This window comes from Notamacropus eugenii, chromosome 1 (assembly GCF_028372415.1).
Source record: "Notamacropus eugenii isolate mMacEug1 chromosome 1, mMacEug1.pri_v2, whole genome shotgun sequence".
NCBI lineage: Eukaryota > Metazoa > Chordata > Mammalia > Diprotodontia > Macropodidae > Notamacropus > Notamacropus eugenii.
Window position 1 is genome coordinate 480,194,590 of NC_092872.1, and position 27,325 is coordinate 480,221,914.

The following is a 27,325-nucleotide window of genomic DNA, read 5'->3' on the forward strand; positions in this document are numbered from 1 at the left end:
CCTTATTACCTGTGTGATCTTGGACAAGTGACTTCACTTCTCTTGGGTCTGGTTTATTTTTCTTTAAAATTTAGAGGTCAAATTGCTACATTATCTCTAGGACTCCCTTCTGGCTCTATGGCTTGTGGCTTGTAATTGAGTATTTCTAATGTGTTTGATTCCTGTTTTACCCTGGTTGACAGGCCAGTGGGCTTATTCACAGGAGCTAAGGGCCCTGCCCCTTGGTTTCAGGACTAATATTTCTTAAGCCCTTGCCACTAAAGAATCATGTTATTGGTTTTTTGTTTATGTTTTGAAATGTTTATTTATATCTTTTTTTTTTTTACTTCACCTTCATTTCCCAATGTACTCCTCTCTTCTCTCTTCCCTGCGGGCTATCCCTTATGTCCTTATAACAAAGAAGAAAAAAGTTCTGCAAAACTAACCTAACAAAGCAGCCAAGTCTGATACCATATGCAGTATTCCATGCCCATAGTTTTCTCCTCACCCTGCAAAGAAGGGAGGTAGCTAGCATTTGTAGCACTCTTTGCAGTTTGCAAAGTGCTATACCGTTGCTGTCTCATTTCTTATATCTCTTTTTGGGGGCCAAACATGGAATGCTACAGTTTTTTACTCAGATATGGGAGGGCTAACAGAAGGAACTTACTCTACTACTAGAATCTGAGTGCAGGAACACCAGCAAAGCATTTAGCTGCACAATGCCTCTAGTTCTTCCTCTAGAAAGTGGGATTGGGAAAACCATCTTTTCCCTTAAACTAGGATCTTTCCAAGATGAAAGAATAATTCTCAATACTTGATACTAAAGTGAAGACAGGCTAGGGTGACATTAAGGAGCAGCATTAAGGAGCTTTCTTGGATTTGGTAAAGAGATTTCTGACACCAAGAGTATATGAAAGAACATTCTGAATTACTAACGAGAAATGCAAATCAAAACTCTGAGGTTTTACCTCATACCAGAAAATTGGCAAAGATGGCAAAAATGTGAACAAGGGCCTTAGAGACAAACCATTCATTTTTCAGATGAGGAAACTGAAGCTTAGAAGTAAAGTGACTTGAAGTTCTTCTTGGGTCCTAGAATGGTGGCAGGGTTTCTATTGTTAAACTAAAAATTATTTTCCAGTCTTTACCAGAAACTGTTGGGATTAAAGACCCTTGACTTGAATGACTGTCTTGTACATAGACTAAAAAACAAGCCGTGGGATCTAATGTAACCTATTTTTCCACATCCTCTCAAAGTTTCCTAGAAGAATGAATTAATCAACAGCAACACCAACAGTTCTGGTCACAGCCTAATATTTGTGTAGGTGCATGTTTATACTGTGTTTCCTGGATAAGCCTATAGGTCAGGAATGAAAGTATACACAAGGTCCCTTTCTGGGTCAACCCAATAGACTGCCTAAGAGAGAAACAGGAGTAGGGGGTTAGGGGGTCCCCAGGACATGAAAAAAGTTAGGTTTTAGCCATCTACCAGATGATCCTTCAAGAGAGGGAGTGTAACTGGGTCTCAAGTCAATCAAAATCTTATGGGCTCTTTGCCATATAGGAGAGATTTATAACCCTGTAGCACCATGGTCCTTAATTCTTTGCCCTTAGGCTAAAAAAATCAAAGTATCTTACTCATATAAATTATCCTGTCTTTTGCATAACTCCTTGGAGGTCAAGATGACTGGGCTATTACACACAGTAGATGTGAAATCATGAGGAAGTCACTTCTCGTGAGGCTCTGTGAGCCTGTTTCTTCATTTGGAAAATTGGAAAAAAATCCTCCTTTTACTATTTGCTCTGGTGTTATGAAGAAAGTTTACAAAGCTCAGTTAAAGTGCTCAGTAAATACAATGTATTTCAGTTGGGCTGTGATTTCCTAATGTGGGCACTCCTTCAGTGGTATGGATCGAAACCCATCCTCACCTTTTAATCCTATATGATTCTTATCCATGACTTTCCATGATTCTCTGTAGTATGTCCACCTGCCTCATTTTGCTGGACTTCCCCTAGATTTCTTGAATTTGTTGGAATACCAGTGGAACACTCATTCACCCTCACTCTTAATCCATGAATGTTCTAATTTCTTTTCCAGGTTGCATTTCTCTAAATAATAGCCTTGATTTTTAAAATAGACTTTTTTATTGATATCTTTTGTTTTTGCAGCACCTACATTTTTTTTCCTTCCCTCTGCCCCTTCCAGATAGCCATCCTTTATAATAAGAAGAAAAAAGGTAAAAAGAACTAGTCATAAAGTCTAATATGTAGTATTCCATATTCATGATCTCCTATTTCTATCAGAAACTGGAGGGGGGTGAGGAGCATTGAGAGGGTTGAGGAGGTGGGAGAAAATAGTTGCTCCTATGGGCCCAGCTTGGTTCTTTTAAATTTTGCCTTTTTCAGTTTCTGTTGCTTTGTTCTTGTTTCTATTTATGTTGTCGACATTTTGTACATTGCAGTCCTGGTTCTGCTTCTTTCCCTCTGTAGTGGTTCCTAGAAGTTTCCTCTGCTTTTCTTCTATGTATTTATCATTTTCATTGTTTCTTACAGTAATATTCCATCACATTCATGGACTAGTTTAGCCATTTCCTGATCAATGGGCGCCAACTTTGTTTCCAATTCTTTTGCTACTACAAAAGCCTTTTCTGTTGTGGTGTACATGGTGATTCTGTCCCCCTTTCTTTTTGTCAACGACCTCCTGGGGTCAGGGGATATATGCCTTAGCAGTGCAATCTCTGCTCAAAGACTATGGATATTTTAGTCACTTTCTTTTTGCACAATTCCATTTACTTTCCAGAGCAGTTACCAGCTTGCAGCTCTATTAATAATAAGTTAATGAGCCCATCTTTCCACAGTCCTTCCAACATTAATTGTGCATATATTTTGGTATCTGTAGATTTTCTGGGTGAAATGAAGCCTCACTTTTGATCTTCATTTCTCTTATTAGTGATTTGTCACATTCTTTTATATGGTTGTTAATAGTTTGTAATTCTTTTGAGATTTGTTTGGCCACTTAACTATTGGGGAATAATAATATCCTTTAAATGCAGTTTCTTCTGCATAATTCTTCACTGGTACTATGCTACAACCTGCTCATAGTCACCATATGTTGTTGTCCTTTCCATGACCTGTAATTTTGATTCCTGACTGTTATGTTTTATCATTTATAGCCATCACAGTGCCTGGCACATAGTAGAGTTTGATAAATGTGCATTGGTCTATTAATTAATACATAAGTAAAAAATATTAGTGTTTAAAAGATGGATTTTATTTCAGGAAGAAGCCTGAGTTATTTGAGGCACCATGCAATTTCCAAAACTATCTCCAGCCTGAGCATTATTTTCCTCTTCAAAGCTGAGCTCTGTTCGTTGTACACCTTTACTGTGTCCTCCATATATGTACCGGTGGGCAAGCTCTACAGGCTGGCCATTGAGCTTCATAGTATAGTAGCAACAGGCATTCCTTATTCTTTTGGTTTTCTGTTTGAATAATTAAGCTAAATCCTTGAGTGATTATTAATCTCTTCTAGAAACTTTCTAGTCTCTTTTGGTGCCAGGTTGATTGAATCAGTTGAACATGGGGATAGTTTGAGTTTGCTTCATTCTGTTCCTTTATTCGTTCCTCATTTTTCTACCTCAGTAACTTGTCTTAAATAAATTAGATTGAAACTATTTTGTTTTTATTTCTTCTTTGCCAAAATTGTTGATTTTTATGGTAACAAAACTTTTCATATCCATTCCCCTTTCTTTACACACATAGCCACAGTCCTAGTTCAGAACTTAATCACTTGGACTACTGAAATATCAAATCATTGCTCTCCTTCCTTCAGTTCATTTTCCATACAGCTTTCAAATGGATATTCCTAAAGCCTGGGCGCAATCATATTTTTCCTTTACTCAAGTACCATCTGTGACTCCTTTTTGCCTATAGGATAAAATGCAGTCTCCTCTGTTTAGAATCTAAAACCCTTCACAGCTAACTCCAGCCTATCTTTCCAGGCTTTTTTGCCATGTTCTTCTTCACAAACTCTGTGTTCAAGTCAAACAGTCTTCTTGCTCTTTGGCATTCCTGATACTGTGTCTAATGCCTCTGTACAGGCCACCCACACCTCAGACCTGGAGTACTTGTATTCCACTTCTATCACCTGGAGTCCTTATGTTTTTTGAAGACAGCTCTGGGGCCACTTTTTACACTTGGTTTTTCCTGATCTCTTCATTTGTTAGTAGAATAACATCTCCTTAACTGTGGGACCATTTTCAGTTTTTATCTCCAGATCCTTAGTATCTATCCCAGTACCTTGAACATAATAGATGTTTAATAAATATTTTTTAAAATAATTTTTATTGATATTTTCTGTCATCTAGCTGGCTCAGTGAAGAGCGCTGGGCCTGGAGTCAGGAAGACTCGAGTTCAGATTTGGCCTCAGACACTTACCAACTGTGTGACCCTGGACAAACCCTTTAACATCTGTTTGCCTTAATCCACTGGAAAAGGAAACAGCAAACCACTTCAGTATCTTTGCCAAGGAAACCTCCATGGACAGCATTGACATGCGATGGTCCCACGGGGTTATGAAGAGTTAGATGCAACTGAATTACTGAAAAACAAGAGCAGTAATTTCCTACGTCATCACAAGAGTATCCCTTGTATTCCTTCCCCAGCCCCTTACTGAGAACCATCCCATCTGACATACAGTAAGCACAACTGATGGATAAATTGAGATCTGAAAACGTGCAGTATAGAACCTCTGTGTACATGAAAGGGACAGGAGGGAAGTATCTATCTCTGCATTCAAGTTCTACTTCATCTTTATTATTTTGTTACATTTACTTTTTATTTATTTTTTGCTATGTTCTTTTCATTGGCATGGTTGTAGTTACTGTGTATATGGTTTTCTTGACTGCTTACTTCACTCTATATTAGTTCATATAAATCTTTCCATTACATTCATGTACCATAATTTGTTTAGCCATTCCCCAGTTGATGAGCATCTATTTTGTTTCCAATTCTTAGCTGTCATAAAAAGTGCTGCTAAAAATATTTTGGAGTTTATAGGGGCTTTTTTTCTTATCAGTGCTTTCCTTGGGGTATAAGCTCAGTAGTGTAGTGTCTGGTTCAAATGTAAATACATTTTAGTCACTTTATTTGCACATTTCCAATTTGCTTTCCCTAATGGTTGTACCCTTTCACAATTTCACCAACAATGTATTTGAATGTCTGTCTTTCCATAACTCTTCCAGTATTTACTGTTGCCATTTTTGGGTTGTTTTTTTTTTGCCAATTTGCAGGATATGAGGTGAAACCTGAGAGTTGTTTTGATTGCATTTCTCTAATAATTAATGATTTGAAGGATTTTTTTTATTATATTAATTAATTTATTTATTTAACTTTTAACATTCATTTTCACAGAATTTTTGGGCGCCAAATTTTCTCCCCCCTTGTCCCCTCCCCCCACCCCAAAACACCAAGCATTCCAATTGCCTCCATCACCACTCCGCTCTCTCCTCCATCATTCCTCTCTGCCCTTGTCTCCATCCTCTCCTCTGTCCTGTTGGGCCAAATAACTTTCTATACCCCTTTACCTGTATTTCTTATTTCCTAGCGGCAAGAGCAGTACTCAACAGTTATTCCTAAAACTTTGAGTTCCAACTTCTTTTCCTCCCTCCCTCCCTCCCTACCCCCTCCCTTTAGAAGGCAAGCAATTCAATATAGGCCAAATCTGTGTAGTTTGGCAAATGACTTCCATAATAGTCGTGTTGTAGAAGACTAACTATATTTCCCTCCATCCTATCCTGCCTCCAATTACTTCTATTCTCTCTTTTGATCCTGTCCCTCCCCATGAGTGTCGACCTCAAATTGCACCCTCCTCCCCATGCCCTCCCTTCCATCGTCCCCCCCACCCTGTTTATCCCCTTATCCCCCACTTTCCTGTATTGTAAGATAGGTTTTCATACCAAAATGAGTGTGCATTTTATTCCTTCCTTTAGTGGAATGTGATGAGAGTAAACTTCATGTTTTTCTCTCACCTCCCCTCTTTTTCCCCAAACTAAAAAAGTCTTTTGCTTGCCTCTTATATGAGAGATAATTTGCCCCATTCCATTTCTCCCTTTCTCCTCCCAGTATATTTCTCTCTCACTGCTTGATTTCATTTTTTTTTAAGATATGATCCCATCCTATTCAATTCACTCTGCGCACTCTGTCTCTATGTGTGTGTGCGTGTGCGTGTGTGTGTGTGTAATCCCACCCAGTACCCAGATACTGAATAGTTTCAAGAGTTACTAATATTGTCTTTCCATGTAGGGATGTAAACAGTTCAACTTTTATAAGTCCCTTATGACTTCTCTTTGCTGTTTACCTTTTCATGCTTCTCTTCATTTTTGTGTTTGAAAGTCAAATTTTCTTTTCAGCTCTGGTCTTTTCATCAAGAATGCTTGAAAGTCCTCTATTTCATTGAAAGACCATTTTTCCCCTGAAGTATTATACTCAGTTTTGCTGGGCAGGTAATTCTTGGTTTTAGTCCTAGTTCCTTTGACTTCTGGAATATCCTATTCCATGCCCTTCGATCCCTTAATGTAGAAGCTGCTAGATCTTGTGTTATCCTGATTGTATTTCCACAATACTTGAATTATTTCTTTCTAGCTGCTTGCAATATTTTTTCCTTGACCTGGGAATTCTGGAATTTGGCCACAATATTCCTAGGAGTTTCTCTTTTTGGATCTTTTTCAGGTGGTGATCAGTGGATTCTTTCAATATTTATTTTGCCCTCTGGTTCTAGAATCTCAGGGCAGTTTTCCTTGAAAATTTCATGAAAGATGATGTCTAGGCTCTTTTTTTGATCATGGCTTTCAGGTAGTCCCATAATTTTTAAATTGTCTCTCCTGGATCTATTTTCCAGGTCAGTTGTTTTTCCAGTGAGATATTTCACATTATCTTCCATTTTTTCATTTTTTTGGTTTTGTTTTGTGATTTCTTGGTTTCTCATAAGTCATTAGCCTCCATCTGTTCCATTCTAATTTTGAAAGAACTATTTTCTTCTGTGAGCTTTTGAATCTCCTTTTCCATTTGGCTAATTCTGCTTTTGAAAGCATTCTTCTCCTCATTGGCTTCTTGAACCTCCTTTGCCAATTGAGTTAGCCTATTTTTCAGGGTGTTATTTTCTTCAGCATTTTTTTGGGTCTCCTTTAGCAGGGTGCTGATCTGCTGTTCATACTTTGCTTGCAAGTCTTTTATTGCTCTTCCCAGTTTTTCCTCCACCTCTCTAACATAATTTTCAAATTTTTCTGAGCTCTTTTTGAGCTTTTCCCAGGTCTGATCCCATTGAGTGGGCTGGGATACAGAAGTCCTGACTTCTGTGTCTTTCCCTGATGGTAAGCATTGTTCTTCCTCATCAGAAAGGAGGGGAGGAGAAACCTGCTCACCAAGAAAGTAACCCTCTATAGTCTTGGTTTTTTCCCCTTTTCTGGGCATTTTCCCAGCCAGTGACTTGAGCTCTGAATATTCTCCTCACACCCACCTTGCCACCGGATCCTCCCAGCCAGCGACTTGGGGTGTGAGACTCAAATGCTGCTTCCCAGCCTCAGGCTTTGGGCGGGGGCAGGGCTGCTATTCAGTGTGAGATTAAGTTCAGCTGCCCGGATTGGGGGCAGGGCCGCCTCATGGGCTCAGTTCCCTCAGGGGGTTTATGCAGAGACCTTCAACAATGGATCCAGGCTCCTGCCTGCTTTGGGAGCCCCTGTCTGCTGCCGCCTCCGCTGCTGCCTCCCGAGGGGGCCTGAGTTATGGGGGCGCCCCACTCCCCTCTCCACCCACCAAAGAGACCCTCTCACCGACCCTTGTCACCTGTGGGTGGAGGGACCTGCGCGGCTGCTGGAGATTCTGTCCCTGAAGCCTGCTTGGATCTGCTCCCCACTCAGATCTGCTCCTCTCAGCACCGGGCGGCCGCAGCAGGGCTGTGCTCGGCTCCCAGTCTGCAGCGCGAAGAACCTTTTGTGAGAGGTTTTCAGGCTCTCTGGAACAGAAATCTTGTCCGTTCCGCTGTTATGTGGCTTCTCCTGCTCCCGAATTTATTGGCAGCTCTTTACTACAGACATTTCATGGGCTCTGGGTTCGGGAGCTAGCGTATTTGTGTGTTTCTACTCCGCCATCTTGGCTCCACCCCCCAGGATTTTTTTAAATGTGGCTTTGAATGCTTTACCATTCCTTTTCTGAGATCTGTTTGTGCATATCCTTTGACCATTTGTCTGTTGGGGAATAGCTATTAGATTAGCCTTATATCTATTTATAAATTCTTTATATGTCATAGATACCAAACGCTTGTCAGAAAAGTTTAATACAAATTTTTTTTTCCCATTTAGCTAGATCCTTTCTTAAACTAGATGCATTAATGATGTCTATATAAAAGTTTTTCAGTTTCAAGTAATCACTCTTTTATTTTTGTAAATTATTTTGTACAAGTATTTATTATTTATACAGTTATACATGTAATTATTTTGTCTTTTGTAATTTCTTCTGTCTCTTGTGAGAGATACATGATCTGTTTCTTTTCTAATTTCTTTTTATATTATGGTCTTTCATATTAAGATCACATATACATTTAAGATGTTTTGTAGAGTATGGCATAAGGTGTTGGTCTAAGCCTAATTTCTGCCAAACTGCTTTCCAGTTTTCCCAGCAATTTTTATCAAATAGGCAGTTTTTCCCTAGGTAACTTATTTTTTCTACTTTATCAAATGCTGGGTTATTGAATGCTATTATTTCTGAATCTCCATTGTCCCATTGTTTTATTTCTCAAGTTTTTAACCATATGTTTTGATGACTGCTATTTTATGATATAGTTTGAGGACTGAAAGTGTTATTTTCTCTTCATTGTTACTTCTTTTTTGTTATTTTCCTTAATGTTTTAGATCTTTTGTTTTTCCAAATGAAATTTTTTTATTATTTTATCAATTCTGAGAAGTATCCTCTTGGTAAAATTTGCTTGGTCTGGGATTAAAAGTGTAAATTAATTTTGGTAGTTTTGTCACTTTTATTATATTAGCACAGGCTAGCCATGAGCACTGAATATTCCTCCAGTTTTGTAGGTTTTTCTTTCATTCTTTAAGGAGTGCTTTGTAATTGAGTTGAATATATGCAGGTTTTTTGATGTGGTTTGGGAGATTGTTCTCCAGATAATTTATGGATTTGGTAGTTATTTGGAGCGAGATTTCCCTTTCTATTATTGCTTCTTGTGTTTTGTTATATAAAAGCGCTGTTGATTTTTGAAAATTTATTAAGTAACCTCCAACTTTGCTGAAGCTGTTCTTTGCCTTAATTAGTATCTTTGCTGATTTCCTGCGGCTTTTGAAGTAAATCATCACAACATCAGCAAAACAGGAATAGTTTTATTTCCTATTAACCTGTCTTTATTCCTTTAATTCCTTTCGTCTTACTGCTATTGCTCATATTTCCAGACTATATCAAATAATAGTGAAGAGAGTGGGAATCTGCTTTATTCCTGTATTTCTTGGAAAAGGTTCTTGTGTGTCCCCATTGCATATGATTCTTGCTTTTGGTTTAAGGTAGATGCTTTTTTATGATAGTAAAAAAAAAAAATCTCTCTATGCCTATGTACTTTGTAGGAATTTTAGCACAGAAAGAGTGTTGTACTTTGTTAGAGACTTTTTCTGCATCTGTTGAGATGATCATGTAGTTTTGGATGTTTGGGTTTTTAACATGACTAATTATGTAAATTATTTTCCTAATGTTGAACTATCCTTGTATCCCTGGTATAAATGTCACTTGACCATAATGAATGATTTCATAGATAAATTGCTGCAATCTGTTTGATAGGATTTTGTTTGAGATTTTTGAGTCAATGTTCAGTAATGATATTGGCTTATAGTTTTCTTTCCATGTGTTATTGTTCCCTAGTTCTTAAGTAGCAAGAATATACTTAGGTCATAAAAGGATCTAGTAGAGTTCTTTCTTTCCTTCTTTCTTAATTTTTGAAAATAATTTGTGAAGTATGAGTACTAACCACATAGTTAAAAGTCTGATGGAATTCTCCATTCTCTGTGAATCCATCAAGTTCAGACCCTTTACAGCCAGATCCATTTCCTTTTCCAAGACTGGCTTTTTAAATGATCTCTGTCTGGTACTTTGGTGGCTTAGACATATTTTTTGGAGGTATTTCTATATTTTTTGTGTTCTGTTTTTAGCATCTAACTCAATAATATGTTCTCATTATGCTTTTTGTTTCTTCTGGTTTTGCTGTGACTTCACCTTGGCCATTTGCTAACTTATTGATTTTCGTTAGCTTCTTTCTATTCAGATTAGCTAAGGATTGGTCAATTTTATTAGTCTTTTTTAAAATCAGCTTTTAGTTTTATTATTTCTAGGGATTTTTTTGTTCCCTATTTAGCTGTTCCTCCTCTACTTTTTAAAAGTAACTCTTTTTTTTTGGGCTTAAGTAATTCTCTAATTTTTAAAAATGCCTTTTCAGTTCATTAACCTCTCTTTTGTATTTTGCTAATGTATGATTGTAAGGCTATGATTTTTTTCCCTGAGGTATAATTGAGCTGCATCATAGGGTTTTAATACATTTTTTAAAATTGCATTGAATAAATTAATGCTTTTTGTTGTCATTTTCCAATAATTCTTCCATATAGAACCTTCCCTTACATAAAAGAAAAACAGTTCAGCAAAACAACAACCTAAACCATGTCTAATAGTAATGTACCATTTTATAACTGTACCCCATCATTTCTCTGTCAAGAGAAAGGAAGTTGGTTTTACCATTATTCCTTTTGAACGAAGATTAATTATTACATTAATTTGAATTATAAAGTTCTTTTAGTGTTTTCTGATTATGTGTTCATTATTCATATTAGTCTCTAGTTCATCAGTCTCATTAGCTCCCATGATCTTCACCTTCATTCTACCTTAGACTCATAGGGCTGTCATACCCTTGATCTCATCATCATCCCCTGTATCTGTTTTAACTCTTCTATCTGTAACTCTTAAATTCCTGTACCTGACCACAGCTACCTGTCCTTCCAGCCCTCCCTGTGCTTTATCCCTCCTAAATCCATTCTCTCTCCTTATCCTACCTCCAACTCAGACTGCTTTCCCATGTCATCATTCCTATCCTGGCTTTGCTTCAGTTCAACTTTAACACTGTCTTGGACCCTCGAATCCCTTACTCCTAAGGCATGTGCCTCATTCCTTTCTAGAGCCTGAATTATTTGCATCATCTTCCTTCTCTGCTTCTGCTTCCATCCTGCTAAATACTGCTAGAAGTCACATAGCCATACTGACTGAATCCTCTTGTGAGTTTTCTTACCACATGCCAGTCCTTTTATTCTTTTCTGATAGACTGGCTACTTTCCCTACAGCCTTCAGTCATGTCCACATTTCACCCATCATTTAAAAAAACAAAATAGAACACTACCTTTGTTTGACCTTCCCATCCCCTCCAACTTTCATCCTCTACTTCTCCTTTCATTCAGAGACAAACTCCTAGAAAAAGCTGTCCAGATTTCCAACTTACTGCCTCGCTTTTAAAAAATGTCTGTTTTTATGACATACTTGCCAGACATCAACAAAAGTTATCATTTTCATATACATAAAAGAACAGAAAAAGATAATTATTTACAAAGTTATAAGTTTCTATTATGTACAGCTTGAGTTTTTTGATGTATAAGGTACATAATAGATTTAAACACAGTGATTCCAACTTTGTCCAGCTTCTCTGTGACTCTGAACTTTCTTCTGTGTATTTCATCGTTGTTTCACTGATGCACTTTTCTTTTTTGGCTTCATTATCACTATACCCAGCTACTCTGGGTCCTCATTGCTGCTTTTCCTAGAATCTTGGGAAGAGCCTTCAAATGGCTCTTGTGGCTCTCCAAGACTTCTTCCACAGATCTAAAGTGATACTCCTTAAGTGCAGGTCTGACTGGCCATGTCACTCCTCTACTTAAGAAGCATCAGAGGTTCCCTTTGGGATAGAACACAAATGCCTCTGTTGTTTGGCGTTTAAAGCCCTTCCCAATCTGGCTTCAGTCTATCTTCTCAGGCTGATTACACATTACTGGCGGTCTGTGGTCCAGCCAAACTAGCCTGTTTGCTGTTTCTCCTACATAGCATTGTATCTCCTGCCTCCACGCCATTCTTTGTACAGGCTGGCCTCTCTCCACCACCTGCCATATTTGCACTGACCTCCCTCTTCACCCCTACACTTCTGGAACCAAGCTTATCTGAGGTGCCACCTCCTTCAAGAGGCCTTCCCCCATTTCTTCAGTGGTTAGTGCATACCTCTTCCCCTGAGTCATTCATTGTGTGTTCACTTTGTACATGTTATATTTATTCATCTGTGAACATGTTGTATCCCTGTAATAGACTATTAGGTTCTTTGAGGGCAAGGGCTGTCTTACTTTTGTGTTTATGCCCCTGGTTCCCCTTGGCATCTGGCACCTAAAATGTTTGTTAATTAGTCATCAGAGAACCTGTGAGTCATTCTTCATTTAGCTACAGCTTCTATCTTCTGGTTTCTTTTATAAAAAGAATATTAATGTTTATACAGTTTGGTTCCCCTAGTAATATTTTCCCTGTGATTTTTGAATAAGGATCTCATATTTAGAGTACCACCAGTTGAGTTCATGTTTATCACTGATCTAAAAATCATGTGATTCTTTATCCTGTACTTTGCCTCCTTTTTCACTATTCTACATTGTCACTGAGGAAATAGAAAGGCACTTCCCAGGACTGAGGGCCTCTGAGTAGTCAGGGCTAAAGATATTGTCACCGTGTGGCTTCTCTGTACTTAGCCAGGCTGGTCTTCCCTGCCTCAAGACCAAATTCAAAGCCTTTTCAGTTGGGCAGATCCTGCTAGAGCTTATGTTCTTTTGAGTGCCCTAGGTTAATTCCAGGCCATGATGAGGCATTAGTGTAGGGCTTTTATAGCTATTGTGATAATAATTATCAATTACATACAATAATAATTAATAGTCTCATGCCCTTTCTAACTCCATCATCATTATTATTATTGCTATTATAAAATTGTATTTTTTAAATTGTGAGAACAGCTGCTCAAAGATGTCATGTTGTGTAAGGAGGACTCCAGTAACCCTCTGACTGTGTGATATGTACCTGACACATTCCAAAGGGGCAGGCATTTGAAGGAGATGGACAGCTATCCTTTGAACCTTAATCTCTCTCCTTCCATGTTATAGCCGAGGGAGGGACATCAGAAGAAAGCCTGTTGGATTTTGCCCTCTTGACTTTACTAAGAGCACTGTTTCTCCTTTCCCAGTTTACTCAGTTCATGTTGATAATTTAGATGAGCCAATCCAAAGTCGCTTCTCTTACTGATATAGTAACAATTGTGGCCAAGAGGGTTGAGCTGTCTTCCCCCAAATTTGTGCTATAATCAAGCTTCCTAGCTTGTCCTGCAGTCAACTTTTCCATCCTCCTTTAAGGAAACTACCCAGGATGACTTGATGCAATAATCAGACCAGGTCTGTCTCTCCTGATGAACTGAGCAGAGAGCTGCTCCCAAATTATCCATGGAGAGACTTTGACTCCATTAGATTAGTTTTCTTGACGGAGTCCACCAAATCCATTGGTCTCGTTGCCCTTTTCTGGATACATCACTGCTAAACAAAAGAACTTTCATGATCTTCATTCCTCCATTAAATAGGGATAATGTACCTGAGAGTTGAAGAAGGGAACCAGTTTATTCATCAGAGACTTTAATTTGCCTTAGGCCCAGCTCCTCGTTCTCTATTTCATAACTTCTTTTCCCATCCCCCAACCTTCTTTAAAGGCTGAGCAATTGTAACCACATCCTTCCCAGGGACACCCACCCCACCTTCAGTGTTGGCGCCCAGTCTGAGAGAGTCAGGGAGGAGACCTTGAGCATCAGGGCAGCTGGCTCATATGACTCGAGTCTCTGGTTTACGGATTCTTCAAGTGACTTAGATCATGCTAGCAACTCCCATTATCTGTATTCTCTGTACTATGGACTTCATGAGTGGCTCTTCCTGGACATGTTTAAATTATAGATACTGCTTTAGATGCAGGCTGTGGGAGTTACCAGTCAAGACTAGGAGCAAGTGGTATCTTTGCTTTTTAGTGGAAGGTGGAGCTGTGTGATTCAGCAAGTTATAACATGGCTGGTTTCTTTACGGTGTAGGTGGCTCAAGGAAGCCCATCCCTGTTATAGAGATCTTGCTACCACCCTGTGGATTCACAAAGCCATTCCTGGGTGACTCTCTCCTCTAGTCCTTTTCCTGGAATGGCTTAGCCTTCAGTCACTCTGCTTATGACTTAATTAAGCCCTCCAAGGAGAGGGTAAATATGGGTATTTTCTCTAGAAATATGGATATTTGCTCTAGAAACCCCCAAGTCTGGGGGGTGGTATATGCTATCCTTGCTATGACCTGGCTCCTGGAAACCTGTGATCTTGGCTCTGGTAGCCTAGGGAATCAAGGCTCCTGGCATCTGTTTTTTCTGGATCCATCATGACCTTCCCCCATGGGGATCAAGTGCCTCATTTCCTTTCGAGTAACCTGACTTCCCCTCTTTTTTCACATTTATCTTTTACAGTCATGTTAGCATATCCTAGGTGTGTTGAAGATATGAAATACTTAGGACTACTTGAAGAAAGGTGATGTTTGAATAGAAAAGATTATTTTGTTGTTATTTTTGTTAATAATAGAGTGACCAAATTCAAATTTCCTAGACATTTTCCTTTCACCTGAAAGTGTTGATTGTCTTGAGACAGAGCTGTTGAAATTAATATTAAATACTAAATAATTAATTTTAAACATGTATATTAAATATTTTTTTATTGGGTTATGTAGGAGAAGAGTACTTGGAGACAAGGATGTAGACTAGATGTTCTTCTGGTGTTACTCCTAATCATTTGAATATTTAATTAATTTTCTCTTTCTTTGAGTTAATAGAAAGCAAGATTCAGATTAGACAGAATCTTTTGTTAAAAGTGACATCTGGATCCTTTTGGTTGACACGGAAAAATGATTCTTAATATGAGGAAGAAATAGAAATGAAGGAAGTTTATTTATTAGTTGTGTCGTGATGATTGAGAGCCCTCATGGATAGAATCTCCCATTAAAAATTGGGAAACCAGGTCTAATTTTTGTCTCTGCCTTTGATTTTTACCAAGTGTTCACAGACAAATTATCTAACTTCTCATTCTTGTTTTGCCTCTAAAAATGGGGTGAAAGCCTTTTGTCTTTTCCTTTACCTGTTGGTGTCTCTAGAAGATTATTTAAGAGATGTTATTTAAATGATGTGGATGTGATTTTCATTTAGACTTCAAGTAGAATTTAAAACAATTGGTCTTTTATCTCACTCTGACTTAGTCCCAGATGACTTGCTAATAACTCTTCTGGGGAAAACCAGGCTGCCCTCTGCCAATAATACCTGCCTGTGGGTTCCTTTCAGGTTTAAACCATGATTCCTGTCACTGAGCTCCGGTACTTTGCTGATACTCAGCCAGCTTACCGAATCCTGAAGCCATGGTGGGATGTCTTCACAGATTACATATCCATTGTCATGCTGATGATAGCAGTATTTGGGGGAACCCTTCAGGTCACCCAGGACAAGATGATCTGTCTCCCTTGTAAATGGGTTACTAAAGACTCCTGCAATGATTCCTTTCAAGGTTGGTCTACTCCTGCCCCAGATCCCACCTATTACAACTCTACAATCCTTACGTCTCCAGACCCAGGGCCCAAAGGAATCAAGTATGACCTCGATCGTCATCAGTACAACTATGTGGATGCGGTATGCTATGAGAACCGGCTCCACTGGTTTGCCAAGTATTTCCCCTATTTGGTGCTGCTCCATACACTTATCTTCTTGGCCTGCAGTAACTTCTGGTTCAAGTTTCCCCGGACCAGCTCGAAACTGGAGCACTTTGTCTCTATCCTCCTTAAATGTTTTGACTCACCTTGGACTACCCGGGCACTCTCAGAGACAGTGGTGGAGGAGAGTGACCCTAAGCCAGCCTTTAGCAAGATGAATGGCTCCATGGACAAAAAGTCATCAACTGTGAGTGAAGATGTGGAGGCTACTGTGCCCATGTTGCAGCGGAGCAAGTCAAGAATTGAGCAAGGCATTGTGGACCGATCAGAGACGGGAGTACTAGACAAGAAGGAAGGGGAGCAGGCCAAAGCTCTCTTTGAGAAAGTGAAGAAGTTTCGGACTCATGTGGAGGAAGGAGACATTGTCTACCGCCTCTACATGCGGCAGACAATCATCAAGGTGATCAAGTTTATCCTAATTATTAGCTACACAGTATACTATGTCAACAATATAAAATTTGATGTTGACTGTACTGTAGACATTCAGAGCCTAACAGGCTACCGCACCTACCGCTGTGCTCACCCTCTAGCCACTCTCTTCAAGATCCTGGCTTCTTTCTATATTAGTCTGGTGATCTTCTATGGCCTGATATGCATGTATACACTATGGTGGATGCTCCGACGCTCCCTTAAGAAGTACTCATTTGAGTCCATCCGAGAAGAGAGTAGTTACAGTGACATCCCTGATGTGAAAAATGACTTTGCCTTCATGTTGCACCTTATTGACCAGTATGACCCCCTTTATTCCAAGCGCTTTGCTGTCTTCCTCTCAGAGGTGAGTGAAAATAAGTTAAGGCAGCTGAACCTCAACAATGAGTGGACTTTGGAGAAGCTGCGGCAGCGCATCACCAAGAACTCCCAGGATAAGCTGGAGCTGCACCTGTTCATGCTAAGTGGAATTCCAGACACGGTGTTCGACCTCATTGAGCTGGAGGTGCTCAAGTTGGAGCTCATCCCTGATGTGACCATCCCTCCCAGCATTGCACAGCTCACCAGCCTCAAGGAGCTTTGGCTCTACCATACAGCAGCCAAGATTGAGGCCCCTGCCCTGGCCTTCCTAAGGGAGAACCTCAAGGCCTTGCACATCAAATTCACTGATATCAAAGAGATCCCTTTGTGGATCTATAGCTTGAAGACTCTAGAGGAACTCCACCTTACTGGTAACCTGAGTGCGGAGAACAACCGTTATATTGTGATAGATGGTCTGCGGGAGTTGAAGCGGCTCAAGGTCCTGCGGCTTAAGAGCAACCTGACCAAGCTTCCACAGGTGGTCACAGATGTGGGTGTCCATCTCCAGAAGCTTTCCATCAACAATGAAGGGACCAAGCTGATTGTCCTCAACAGCCTGAAGAAGATGGTGAACCTGACTGAGCTGGAACTGATTCGCTGTGACCTAGAACGCATCCCACACTCCATTTTCAGTCTCCACAACCTACAGGAGATCGATCTGAAGGATAACAACCTCAAGACCATAGAAGAGATCATCAGTTTCCAGCACCTGCATCGCCTCACCTGCCTTAAGCTGTGGTACAACCAGATTGCCTACATCCCCATCCAGATCGGGAACCTTACCAACCTGGAGCGTCTCTACCTGAACCGCAACAAGATAGAGAAGATCCCTACCCAGCTCTTCTACTGCCGCAAGCTGCGCTACCTGGATCTCAGTCACAACAATTTGACCTTTATTCCTGCTGACATTGGACTGCTACAGAACCTTCAGAATTTGGCTGTGACAGCCAATCGGGTAAGTTCATGGTAGAATTAAGGGGTGGGGGACGCTTGAGATGATGAAGCAAGTGATGACAACTCTTGTTCTATAGTGCCTTAAATTTTACAAAGTATTTTCCTCACCATGGCCCCAAGAAATAGATAGTAGTGTTAAATACTATTATTCTCATTTTTATAGATGAAAAATAAGAGGTCGTCAGGTAAAGTGACATGCCCAAAGGTCGTATAAGCAAGTAGGTATCAGAACCTGAATTCAAATAATAAGTCTCCTGACTCCACCTCCTGTGTTTTCTATTATACTTTGCTGGTCAAGAAGTATATTTTTATACAGGAGCTTGTGAAAACTTGAATACATAAAATAATTTGATCTCAGTGAATATTGGAGAGAGATACAAGAATAGTAGAAGACCTAGTTACTCCCCTCAAGGAGATTACTGACTGACATAGAAAGTGGATAGGACTGAAGGAAAGCTTTAGTAAGACATTCAAAAATCACTCTAGTACAGAGTTGGACCCAGTGCAGAGGAGCCTGTGCAGTTTATATAAGATCAAGGAGGTAGGTTAATCAGAATTTTGAAAGTGAACTTTTGTTTTCTTAGAAGAATCTTGGAGGAGAGAGCAGAAGGATTTAGATTAGCTGAAAGGAATAGGGAGCTTAATTCATACAAAGAAAATGACATTTCTGTGATTGTTTCTTTGCCTTTCCTAGGAATTACATTTTTCAGAAAAGCATGAATGAAATTTAGAGAATTAAGAAGTGAGGTAACTTTGTTGCCTTAACAGTAAGTTGTTGGCTGGACTGGGAATCTGGGCAAATACACTACTTCTTCAAGTCTAGCTCATCTATCATAGAGGTTCTTCATCTGGAATCCATGGACCCTTAAGGGGTAAATTTCAACAAGTCCATGAATTTGGATGGGGAAAAAATTACATCTTTATTTTCAGTTACCTCTAACCGAAATTGAGCATTTCCTTTATTTAAAAGGATTCTTCTGAGAAAAGATCCATAGGCTTCATCAGATTGCTCAAGGGTCCATGACACAGAATAAGGCTAAGAACCATCCTCATCTGTATATCTGTTAGTAGGGAAAAGGACTCATTGAGGAAGGATATTAACTGCTGACATGAAACCAGCCTTCAGACTCTAATCAGCCAGTGTTTTCAGTTAGAGATATTAAAATGGATTTTAAAGACCCTTTCTACTCTTACCATAGCAGTGTATAATACTGTGAGAATTGGTGTTGTGAGAAAGGTATCCAGATACTTAACTTAGAGGACTTGGATTTTTCTTTCTTTCATTTACCTTTTCTTGGAATAAAAGTATGCAGCTTATAGCATATTATGAGACTTCTCATAAGGATTATTCAGGGTCAGCCTCTTTGCTTTGGTGGTCTTACCCCTAGAGGGTTTGTGATAATTTGGGAACTGTGCCTAGGACACCTCCTGAAGTAGGAAATATTTGTAATTTCTGTTATACCCTCACACTTCTGGGTGTGACTAGGCTAAGAAGGGGTGGGACCTACAGAAAGATCTTCTTGTGGTTTTTGTGGTTTGAGTTTCTTAAATAATATCACAGTTGTTCCATGTACCTCCTACCCTATAGGAGAATCATATATTGAAGTTTGCTTTCTCGGGGAGTATTTGTAAAGCATTTTGGTTGGGTTAAATGTGTGGATTATAAAAGGTTTGTAGCCCACTTTTGATCTTTCTGGTGCTGAAAGAAGAACAAGTAGAGGAATGGCATATGTTTTATGCCAGGTAACTTGTTGGCATCCAATATTTAGTTCTTATATAGTTAGAACAACATGGAACTTAAAGAGATTATGTACTGTAGCTCTAGCCCAGAGGAGCATACCTGAACAGACCAAGAACCAAGTGCATTCTCTAAGATTTCTTAAGCTAGAGATCACCAACCTTTTCTTTCCCTAAATTTAATCACTTACCAGAAGTTTCCCGCTTCTATCTTAACCTTCTTCCATTTACTCAAAAGCTGCCTTTTTTCCTCACTGGCTACATCTCTTGCTGAAAGATCAGGCCTCAAACCCAATTCACTCTGGAGCTCATAGTCTGGACAACAACTCCCCACCCACCTAGCACAGAGTAGATTTAAATACTAAATAACAACTGTTTCTCTTTTACCCAGGAACCTGAGGGTCTTCTCTGGGTTTGATCTTTTTTTTTTTTTTTTAAATTAAAGAGACTATCCCTTGAACAACCAGTTAAAGAAGCCTATTCATTGAATGGGTGTATCTCACTCAAAGTGAGAATGTGATGCGACCTTAGTCTGAAAGGGCCAGGGTTTCACATTGCATCCTGGACTATCTCCAGTCGTCCTGATAAATATCAGGCCACTGGACCCAGATGGCTCAGGAGGAGAAAGTGAGGTTGGTGACCTTGCACAGCCCTCCCTCACTCAAACCAAAGTCAATTGCAAGTCATGTCATCATCTTGATGTCATGGTCCTCTTTGAGAAGGAAGGACAAACACAACAACAAGATCTTCCATTTAAGTCCTTCAGTGATGTTTCATCATAAAAATGAACGTAACCTTGGATTCTTGAAGGCCAAACAAGTGGCTGTCATACCAAGCTGGAAAGACTTAGAATATGGGTTCAGTGACAAGCTGTGTGTGTGTTTGTTGTCCTAGGACCAAGCTAGCTAACTTTGGTGGAGCCCATCACAGGTTGGACATGTACAGGGTGAATTTTTCATCCCTACAAGTCCTTTAAGACCAAGAAAAGTCACAGGTCATTTAAGCAGAGACTTCAATAGCAGTGAAGTGTACAAGCATCTCACTGGCTCCCTCTTTCCTGCTATATCCTAAACTTGCTTCCTTTGAAAATAGAGAGCAGGGGCTCAGTGCCCCCCTTGGAAATAATTGTGCAGATATTTGGGACAATAATATTATCTTCCCTTCAATATCACATTCTTTAACCCTTTCTCAGGAGAATTCTTTAGTATCTTAGGTTGGAAGTAGCATGAGTTAAGTTAATAAGGAGGGTGGGTAGAACAGAGCTGTAAAGTTAGAGCTGGAAGGGATTTGGGGGGGTGGGTTACCCAGTCCAATTCCGCTAACATCTCCTAATAGATGTGAGCACTGAGAAACAAGATAAAGGGACTTTTTGAAGTCATACAGTGAAGTGGTAGCAGAGCCAGATCTAAGACTCAGCATGATGCCATGGAAAAGGGGCTGGACCTGAAATCAAACAATCTGAATTCAAATTCTATCCTTAGCATCTGTATGATTTTGGGTAAGTCACTTTCTTTGAATCCTGTTTTCCTCATCTATAAAATGAGGGGGGTTTTACTAGATGGCTTCTCATGGCACTTTTAACTTTAAATCTAGTTTTGTCATCCACTACCCTGGTTTGGTCCCAAGGGAATTCAGTCCAGTTTCCAGACCACTTGTTTCCCTGTTCTCACCTCCACTGTATAAGAGCAGTGGGCAGGTACAGCCTTAAGCCTGTGAGAAAGGCTGTGTAGTGGAGAGGCTGGTGTCTTTGGTGTCAGGCTCTCAAGAACTCTCTTATCTATCCCAGAGATGCTGTGCTGCCTGCCAGCTCTCTTCCTGTGAAATTTGTTCTCCAGCTTATCCTTTTGTTTGGCTTTTGGCAGTCTTAGGGTCATTCTGAGGAAAAAAGGGCTCCTCCAGATGAGTAAGGGAGGAAGAGAAGGATGTCGAATTTGGCCTGTGTTGCCAGAGACCTTCTTGGAAATTCGAAAGCCCTACTTAGCAGTCTGTGTAATCATTTCCTATGTTTCTGCCCTGCCTTTTCTGAGTACACGTTTACATGAAAATGGGCTATTTTTTGTTAACCTATCTCCTGCTTTTTCCCAGTTTTTTAGTGTGCAGAATTCTAACTTGAAGCAGATCAGCAGACTATGCTGAGATACTCACCTGTGTGCGAGTGTTACACACAACTCTGTGCTCCTTCCCCTTTAGAGTTCTCTGTTGCATCTAGATAAAACTGATGCCTCTTAGGGGTAGATCCTTCCTGAGCTGCTGAGACCACATATCCCTCATCACCTCATGCCTGCACTAGCAATGGCCTTTTGGGACCACGTATCCCCCGTGTGAGAATGAGAGTGGGTTAAACCAGGTCAATCCAAGAAACATTTCTTAAGGCACTTTGCTAAACACTGAAGAGACAGAGATGAAAAGCAACAGTCCTTGTTTTCGCACCGACTGTCTATTCCTGCACCACACTCCCTGTCTTTCTACCTTCTACACAAAGCCTTTCCTAAATCCCCCCAACTGCCAGTGACTACCCTTCCTAACCACCTTTTATTCTGTGTATGTTCTGTGTGTACACAACCATGTCTTGTCTCTCCTAATAGAACATCAGCTTCTTGAGAGTAGAAATCTTTCCATTGTTTGTATCTGTATCTGTATGCCCAATCCTACATATAGTAGATGCTTAAACAAATGCCTGTTGGTTGATTGGAGTCTTGAAGTTCATAGTTTATAAGATGGAAGGGACTTCAAAGACCATCTACCAGTTCCAACCCTTTAGAGATTAGGAAACTGAGGCCCAGATAGTGTCATAAATGTCAGAACTGGAATTTGAATCCGGGTCCTCTGACTCCAAATCCAGAGTGCTTTCTCCTGCACCACACATTAGGAATACCAGCTGTGAGGAAAGTGAAAGGAAGTCAGAGGTGAATAAAAGGATATTAGTCAATATACATTAAGTGCTTACTATGTACCAGCCACTGTGCTAAATGCTAGGGATACAAATTCAAAAATAGACGGTTCTTGCCCTCCAGGAGCTTATAGTCTCCTGGGGGCAGACCACACACAAGAGGATGTGAAGATAGGAGAGCTTAGTTGCCCACTTTGGATCCTCTCAGTTAGAGGAAAACCCTTCAGACGCTTCAGGAGTCTGGCTCTGGATTCTGTGGAAACATCTGTGTGTGACTAAATGGGCTGGCAAACGCAGTATGCCTACTTTCGCACTTCAGTAGCTTTTCCTCAAACCACCTTGGTCCTTATTTCTGCTCTAGGTTTCTCCTCCCAGACCCATAATTGGGCCAAGCTGAACACAGGACTTTGTTTCTTTTCAGATGCCTATTCAGTCAGGGTGAGGGTCTGTCTGTCTCTGTCTCTCTCTCTTCCCTTTCCCTTCTCTCCCCCTTTCTCCTTTTCTTTCCTCCCTTCCTCTCCCCCTCCAAAAAATCTGGATCTGTTTTTCCATTAAAGACCCAGATGAAGGAAGGAGCTTCTCTGGTGGGAGAAGATAAGAGGCAGAGGGGGACTATACAGTTATTGAAAAAGCTCCCTGGGATGGCAGGAGGGTTCTGAGAAGGAACCTAAGGTCAATTCCAGCTATGGTAAATATTCAACCACCCACCTGCTTTGATGTCATGGGAAATATTGCCCTTTACCTACTTGGAGAAGTAGGTCCAGATGGGTGGCCTCTTGTCATCAGAGGAAGCCCTTTGGCTATGGGATTTTTCTAGAAAAAGGGTGGAAACTTGATCTGAACTAACCACAACACTGTGTCCTTTGGAAGTGAGATCAGTAGCTTTGGTGTATTCCAGACCTAGACCTCTGGGGATTTAATAGTTAGTATCAAGTTTTGTACTGGTAAGGCTGTCCTTCTGTGTGTGTGTCTGCCTCCCTCCAGGGAGATAATTTTCCTGACCTTGAAATTTTGAGATTTTTTATCTTGGGAAAGCATGAGCCTATACTGGAGAAGCCACCTTTGTACTCTTAACAGGCTGTTGTAATTCAAAACTTTGTCATGATATTCCTTTTAAACAGTGTCAGTGTCTGCTTGGGATGAAGCTACACCAACTACTCTGGGTTAGGGGCTCCAGTGTCTCTAGGCACTGGAAGAAGGAACTGAATATGAAACCAGGGCAGGTGTTTTCATTTTTCAAAAAGCCTTTTCAGTCTGGAGAGACAAAGGCTGAGTAAACGTGATCAGTCTTTAAAGGGGATGGGGAGGAAGGGGTGGGGGCATGGAATAAAGGAAGCATGGCTTTTGAGTACTGAGAGGGAGCTTAGAGATCATCTTGTCCAGTCCCCTTATTTTGCAGATGAGGAAATTGAGGCCTGTGGAGGGAAAGTAATTTACCCAAGGTCATCTGGTTTGTTGGGGACAGAGCCAAAATTGAAACTCAAGCCTTCTGATTCCCAGGCTAATGGTCTTTATCTTAGAAGGTTAGAACTGAGGCTCCTTTCCTCTTCCTTTGAAGTTGAAAAGAGGTAGTTTTAGAAACAGAAAAAAGCTGTACTTGACACCACAAGGTATTGAATCCAGAATTCATTACTACTCTCCCCCGCCAAAAAAGGACAGACTAGAAATATAAATAGGCATAAGAAGGGTTTAGAGAAATCCCTGGCAATAGATGCCGGATGTGGCTATTAAAGGAAGCTGGAGCTCTTGCTGACCTTCATGGAGAATTGCTGGGACTCCTTGTTCTCTGAACAGAGCAAGGGAGCATCATCCCTAAGAGGCCTGCTAAGTTGAGGGGCAGAGGGCCCCCCCTAGAAGGATTGCCCCAGTGAACCTTTGCCCTTAGACTGAACTAGCTGCTGTCCTCATATTCTCCTTAGCCTAGGCAGTCTTATCTTGGGGAGAGAGGGAAACTAAGCCCTTCCCTTATTTTCCCTTGTTCCCTCAAGAACATTGTGGGGTGACAGGACTACCCTGTGCATTCCAGAGTAGCCTGCTCAGGAACAGAAGGAAAGGTTACTCTTCTCTCTGGGAGAAAGGAGCTGGCAGTCTCCCATCCTGCTTTGTATTCCAAAGTATAAGGGGTGAATTGGGTATCAAACCTGATAGAGGCAGCAGCATGGGTCACTTTTATTGGAGGGCAGGAATGCATTTTTACCTATCTTGGTAAATATTTCAACCCAGAAGAGTTTCAGTCATCCTAGAAAAATAAAGTCAGAAGACTCAGTATAGAATTGATCAATAGATGTTCAAGACAATTAGCGAATACAATATTTGTCATAATAATCAAACATGATAACCATTGTTGTCCTTCACAGTGCTTGCTGGGGGAAAATGGTACAGAGTATGGTCTGGAAGAAATTGAAGAGGAAAATGCCCCAAAGATCCTGGGCAGATGAGGGATGCAGGGTGGGCAGTAGTCCCTGTGCTGGACTGGGGAATCTGGAAAGTCCAGAGTTTCTGAAGGTTTATGGAATCCTGGAACTGAAATTTTCTTTTCCCTGCCTTCTTTTCCAGATTGAGGGCCTTCCACCTGAACTCTTCCAGTGTCGTAAGCTCCGGACCTTGCATCTGGGTAATAATGTATTACAGTCACTGCCATCCCGGGTGGGTGAGCTGACCAACTTGACCCAGATTGAGCTTCGGGGCAACCGATTGGAATGCTTGCCTGTGGAGCTGGGGGAGTGTCCCCTGCTGAAGCGCAGCGGATTGGTGGTAGAGGAGGATCTCTTTAACACCTTGCCCCTGGAAGTGAAGGAGCGGCTGTGGAGGGCAGACAAGGAGCAGGCCTGAACCCCCTCTGGAGAGTCCAGGGGATGATTCCCAATGCTGCTGGCGTAGGCAATGCTGAGCCCATTCCATTCCAGGCCCGCTTCCAGACTCACTTCCCCCCCTACCGCCATCCTCTCACGTCCAACTAGCCAAGAAATCCTTGAGTGTTGAGGCCAGAGATAAGCCAAGCAGGCCCAGCAAAGTGGAGAGCAGGCTGATCCTCTTGCACCAATTGAGGGAAGCAAGGCTCCAGGATCACAGAACTGAAGAGGAAACAGGAGCCGGTAGAAACTGCCATCAGATTGGGCACAGGCAGTGAAAAGAGGCTGGTCCTGCTCTGCCTGGGGCAGACCAGAAGACCATGCAGTATTTGGACAGTCAGGGTCAGTGGATCAGGATAGCCTCTTCTGGTGATGTCTCTCTCCAAGCAGCTGAGTTAGGGCCAGGGGGCCTCTGCTCACATTAGGGGAGTTGATGACTATTGTTGGTTATTGGTATTTATTTTTTCCCTCCTCCTCTGGCCTGCCTCCTTTCTTCCCAAATAACTTATACATTCCCTTGAAAGCTCAGCGCAGATAATAGGGTGTTTGGGGTAGTGTTTTTTTAATTTTGTTTTTTAATGATATTAGAAGTGCATTTTTTCCCCCAACCCCATTTTCTAGCCAAAAGATCCAGCTGTGACCCTGCTCTTGGACAGTTTCCCTGCTCAGTCCTCCATGCTGCTAAAGGTCTGACCCAGGGGTCAGGGGTAAAAAGAGGGGGTCATGAGGACTGAGCTGGTTTTCCAAAACATTGCTGTGGTGCCTGCAACAAGTTGAGTGGGATAAGAAGAAAAGTCTGAAACTTGTCCACTGAGACATGTCTGAGTTTTTGTGGAGGTTTTAGATCCTTTTTTCTTTTTTTTTTAAGGATTCTTTTTTAAAAGCAAAATGTTTTTTAAATTTTGGTTTGGGTATTAAAAATAAATAAAACTTTTAAAAAAAGACACTAAGGGCCAGTAGATAGGAACGTCTCAGGATAGGGCGGTGGTTTCCCTTGTGCAAAGCAACAGGACAACAATGAATTGTGTTTCCTTTTCCCTTGAGGTTTGGGAGGTGTTGCCAGCATTTTACGTGAACTTAGACCAAAAGGTCTGTTTTTTCCTCTCTGATCTTGGGGTGAACTTTTTTTTTTCCCTTTTCTGGTATTCTGGCAGCAGCTGTTGGTCTATTTCTGCTGTTCTCACCCAAAGGGAATTTTGCTGAACAGCAGAAATCAGACTTGGGAGCAACATGGAGATAGAGCAATCATGTTAGCAAATTCCTGAATGAACCTGGTGCTCTGTCCTCTCCTTTTCCTCTTTCCCCAATCCCTCTTCACTCCATACAGTTTTAAGGAGCAGTATCATGAGCAGTAGGTAAACTCTACCTGGAGGCAGTTTACCTGCATCATGCCTGGAAGACAGAACTCTGGGCTTGCCTAACATCACTGGCCTTATTTTGCTTCCACTCCTGAACCCTCCCTCAGCTTCATGGTGTGACTTTCTTGTGATAGCTGCCATTAGCTTCAGCCCCAAATACAAGGGGCCATGTGGGAAGGCTCCTCTTCCTTTACCATGGTCTACGATAATCACCATTATGCTCCTTTAATGGGGATGTAGCTTGGGAGTGGGGAGAGGCTTTGAAAGTATAGCTTTCCAAGGTCTCTCCCCAGGTGTCTCATTTCTGTAAAAGAGGAGAAAGAAGGGGCTTTTATTTTAATGCCAATTTGTTTCCTTGGGCATGTTGCCAAACCAGTCTGGGGTGGAGTGAAGCCGAGGTGCCACCTGACCCTGCCTTAGATCACATAGGACACTAGGGCACGTTTTAGCGTCTCTTGTCTTAATGATTTTTTTCTGTATTGGTTGTAATCTTACGAGATAATGCACACTAGAGACTGACAAACATGAAGCAATCCGTTACAGTTGGGTCTGGACTCGCTGACTCAGTTCACATATCCAATAAAGCTATGACATCAAAATTCCCCTTGCTGTTTCCACATCATTGGGTGAGGGTGGGGAGCATCCTCTGGCCTTGGCCATGAATCTGCCCTTCTACAAGAGAAGTCATAGATGCTTTCTTGCTGATGCTGACCCTTTGTGCCCCAGTCTAGACCTGAAAAAGCTGGGGAAGAGGGAGTGGTGAGATGCATGACTGTGGTTCTGATGGGAATGAGGTGATGATCTCTGCATGGTCTGAGTGTTGCCTTCAGGCGTGGGATTTCAGTCTGTTTCCCATCCTTTTATCTTTATTTTTATTTTTACGGTTCATTTTTA

At 41.0% G+C, this 27,325-nt stretch overlaps 1 protein-coding gene across 3 annotated transcripts in view; it reads left to right on the forward strand.

The window, feature by feature from the left end:
* The window catches only part of LRRC8A (leucine rich repeat containing 8 VRAC subunit A), a 42,281-nt gene extending 15,248 nt beyond the window's left edge, over positions 1-27,033 (forward strand). For all 3 annotated transcript variants that reach the window (XM_072632615.1, XM_072632613.1, XM_072632614.1), the window contains 2 exons: positions 15,430-17,595; positions 24,778-27,033. In XM_072632615.1, coding sequence (XP_072488716.1) covers positions 15,439-17,595; positions 24,778-25,053 — 2,433 coding nt within the window. In that variant the 5' untranslated portion in view covers positions 15,430-15,438 and the 3' untranslated portion in view covers positions 25,054-27,033. The remainder of the gene's footprint in view (positions 1-15,429; positions 17,596-24,777) is intronic.
* The last annotated feature ends 292 nt before the right edge of the window (positions 27,034-27,325 follow it).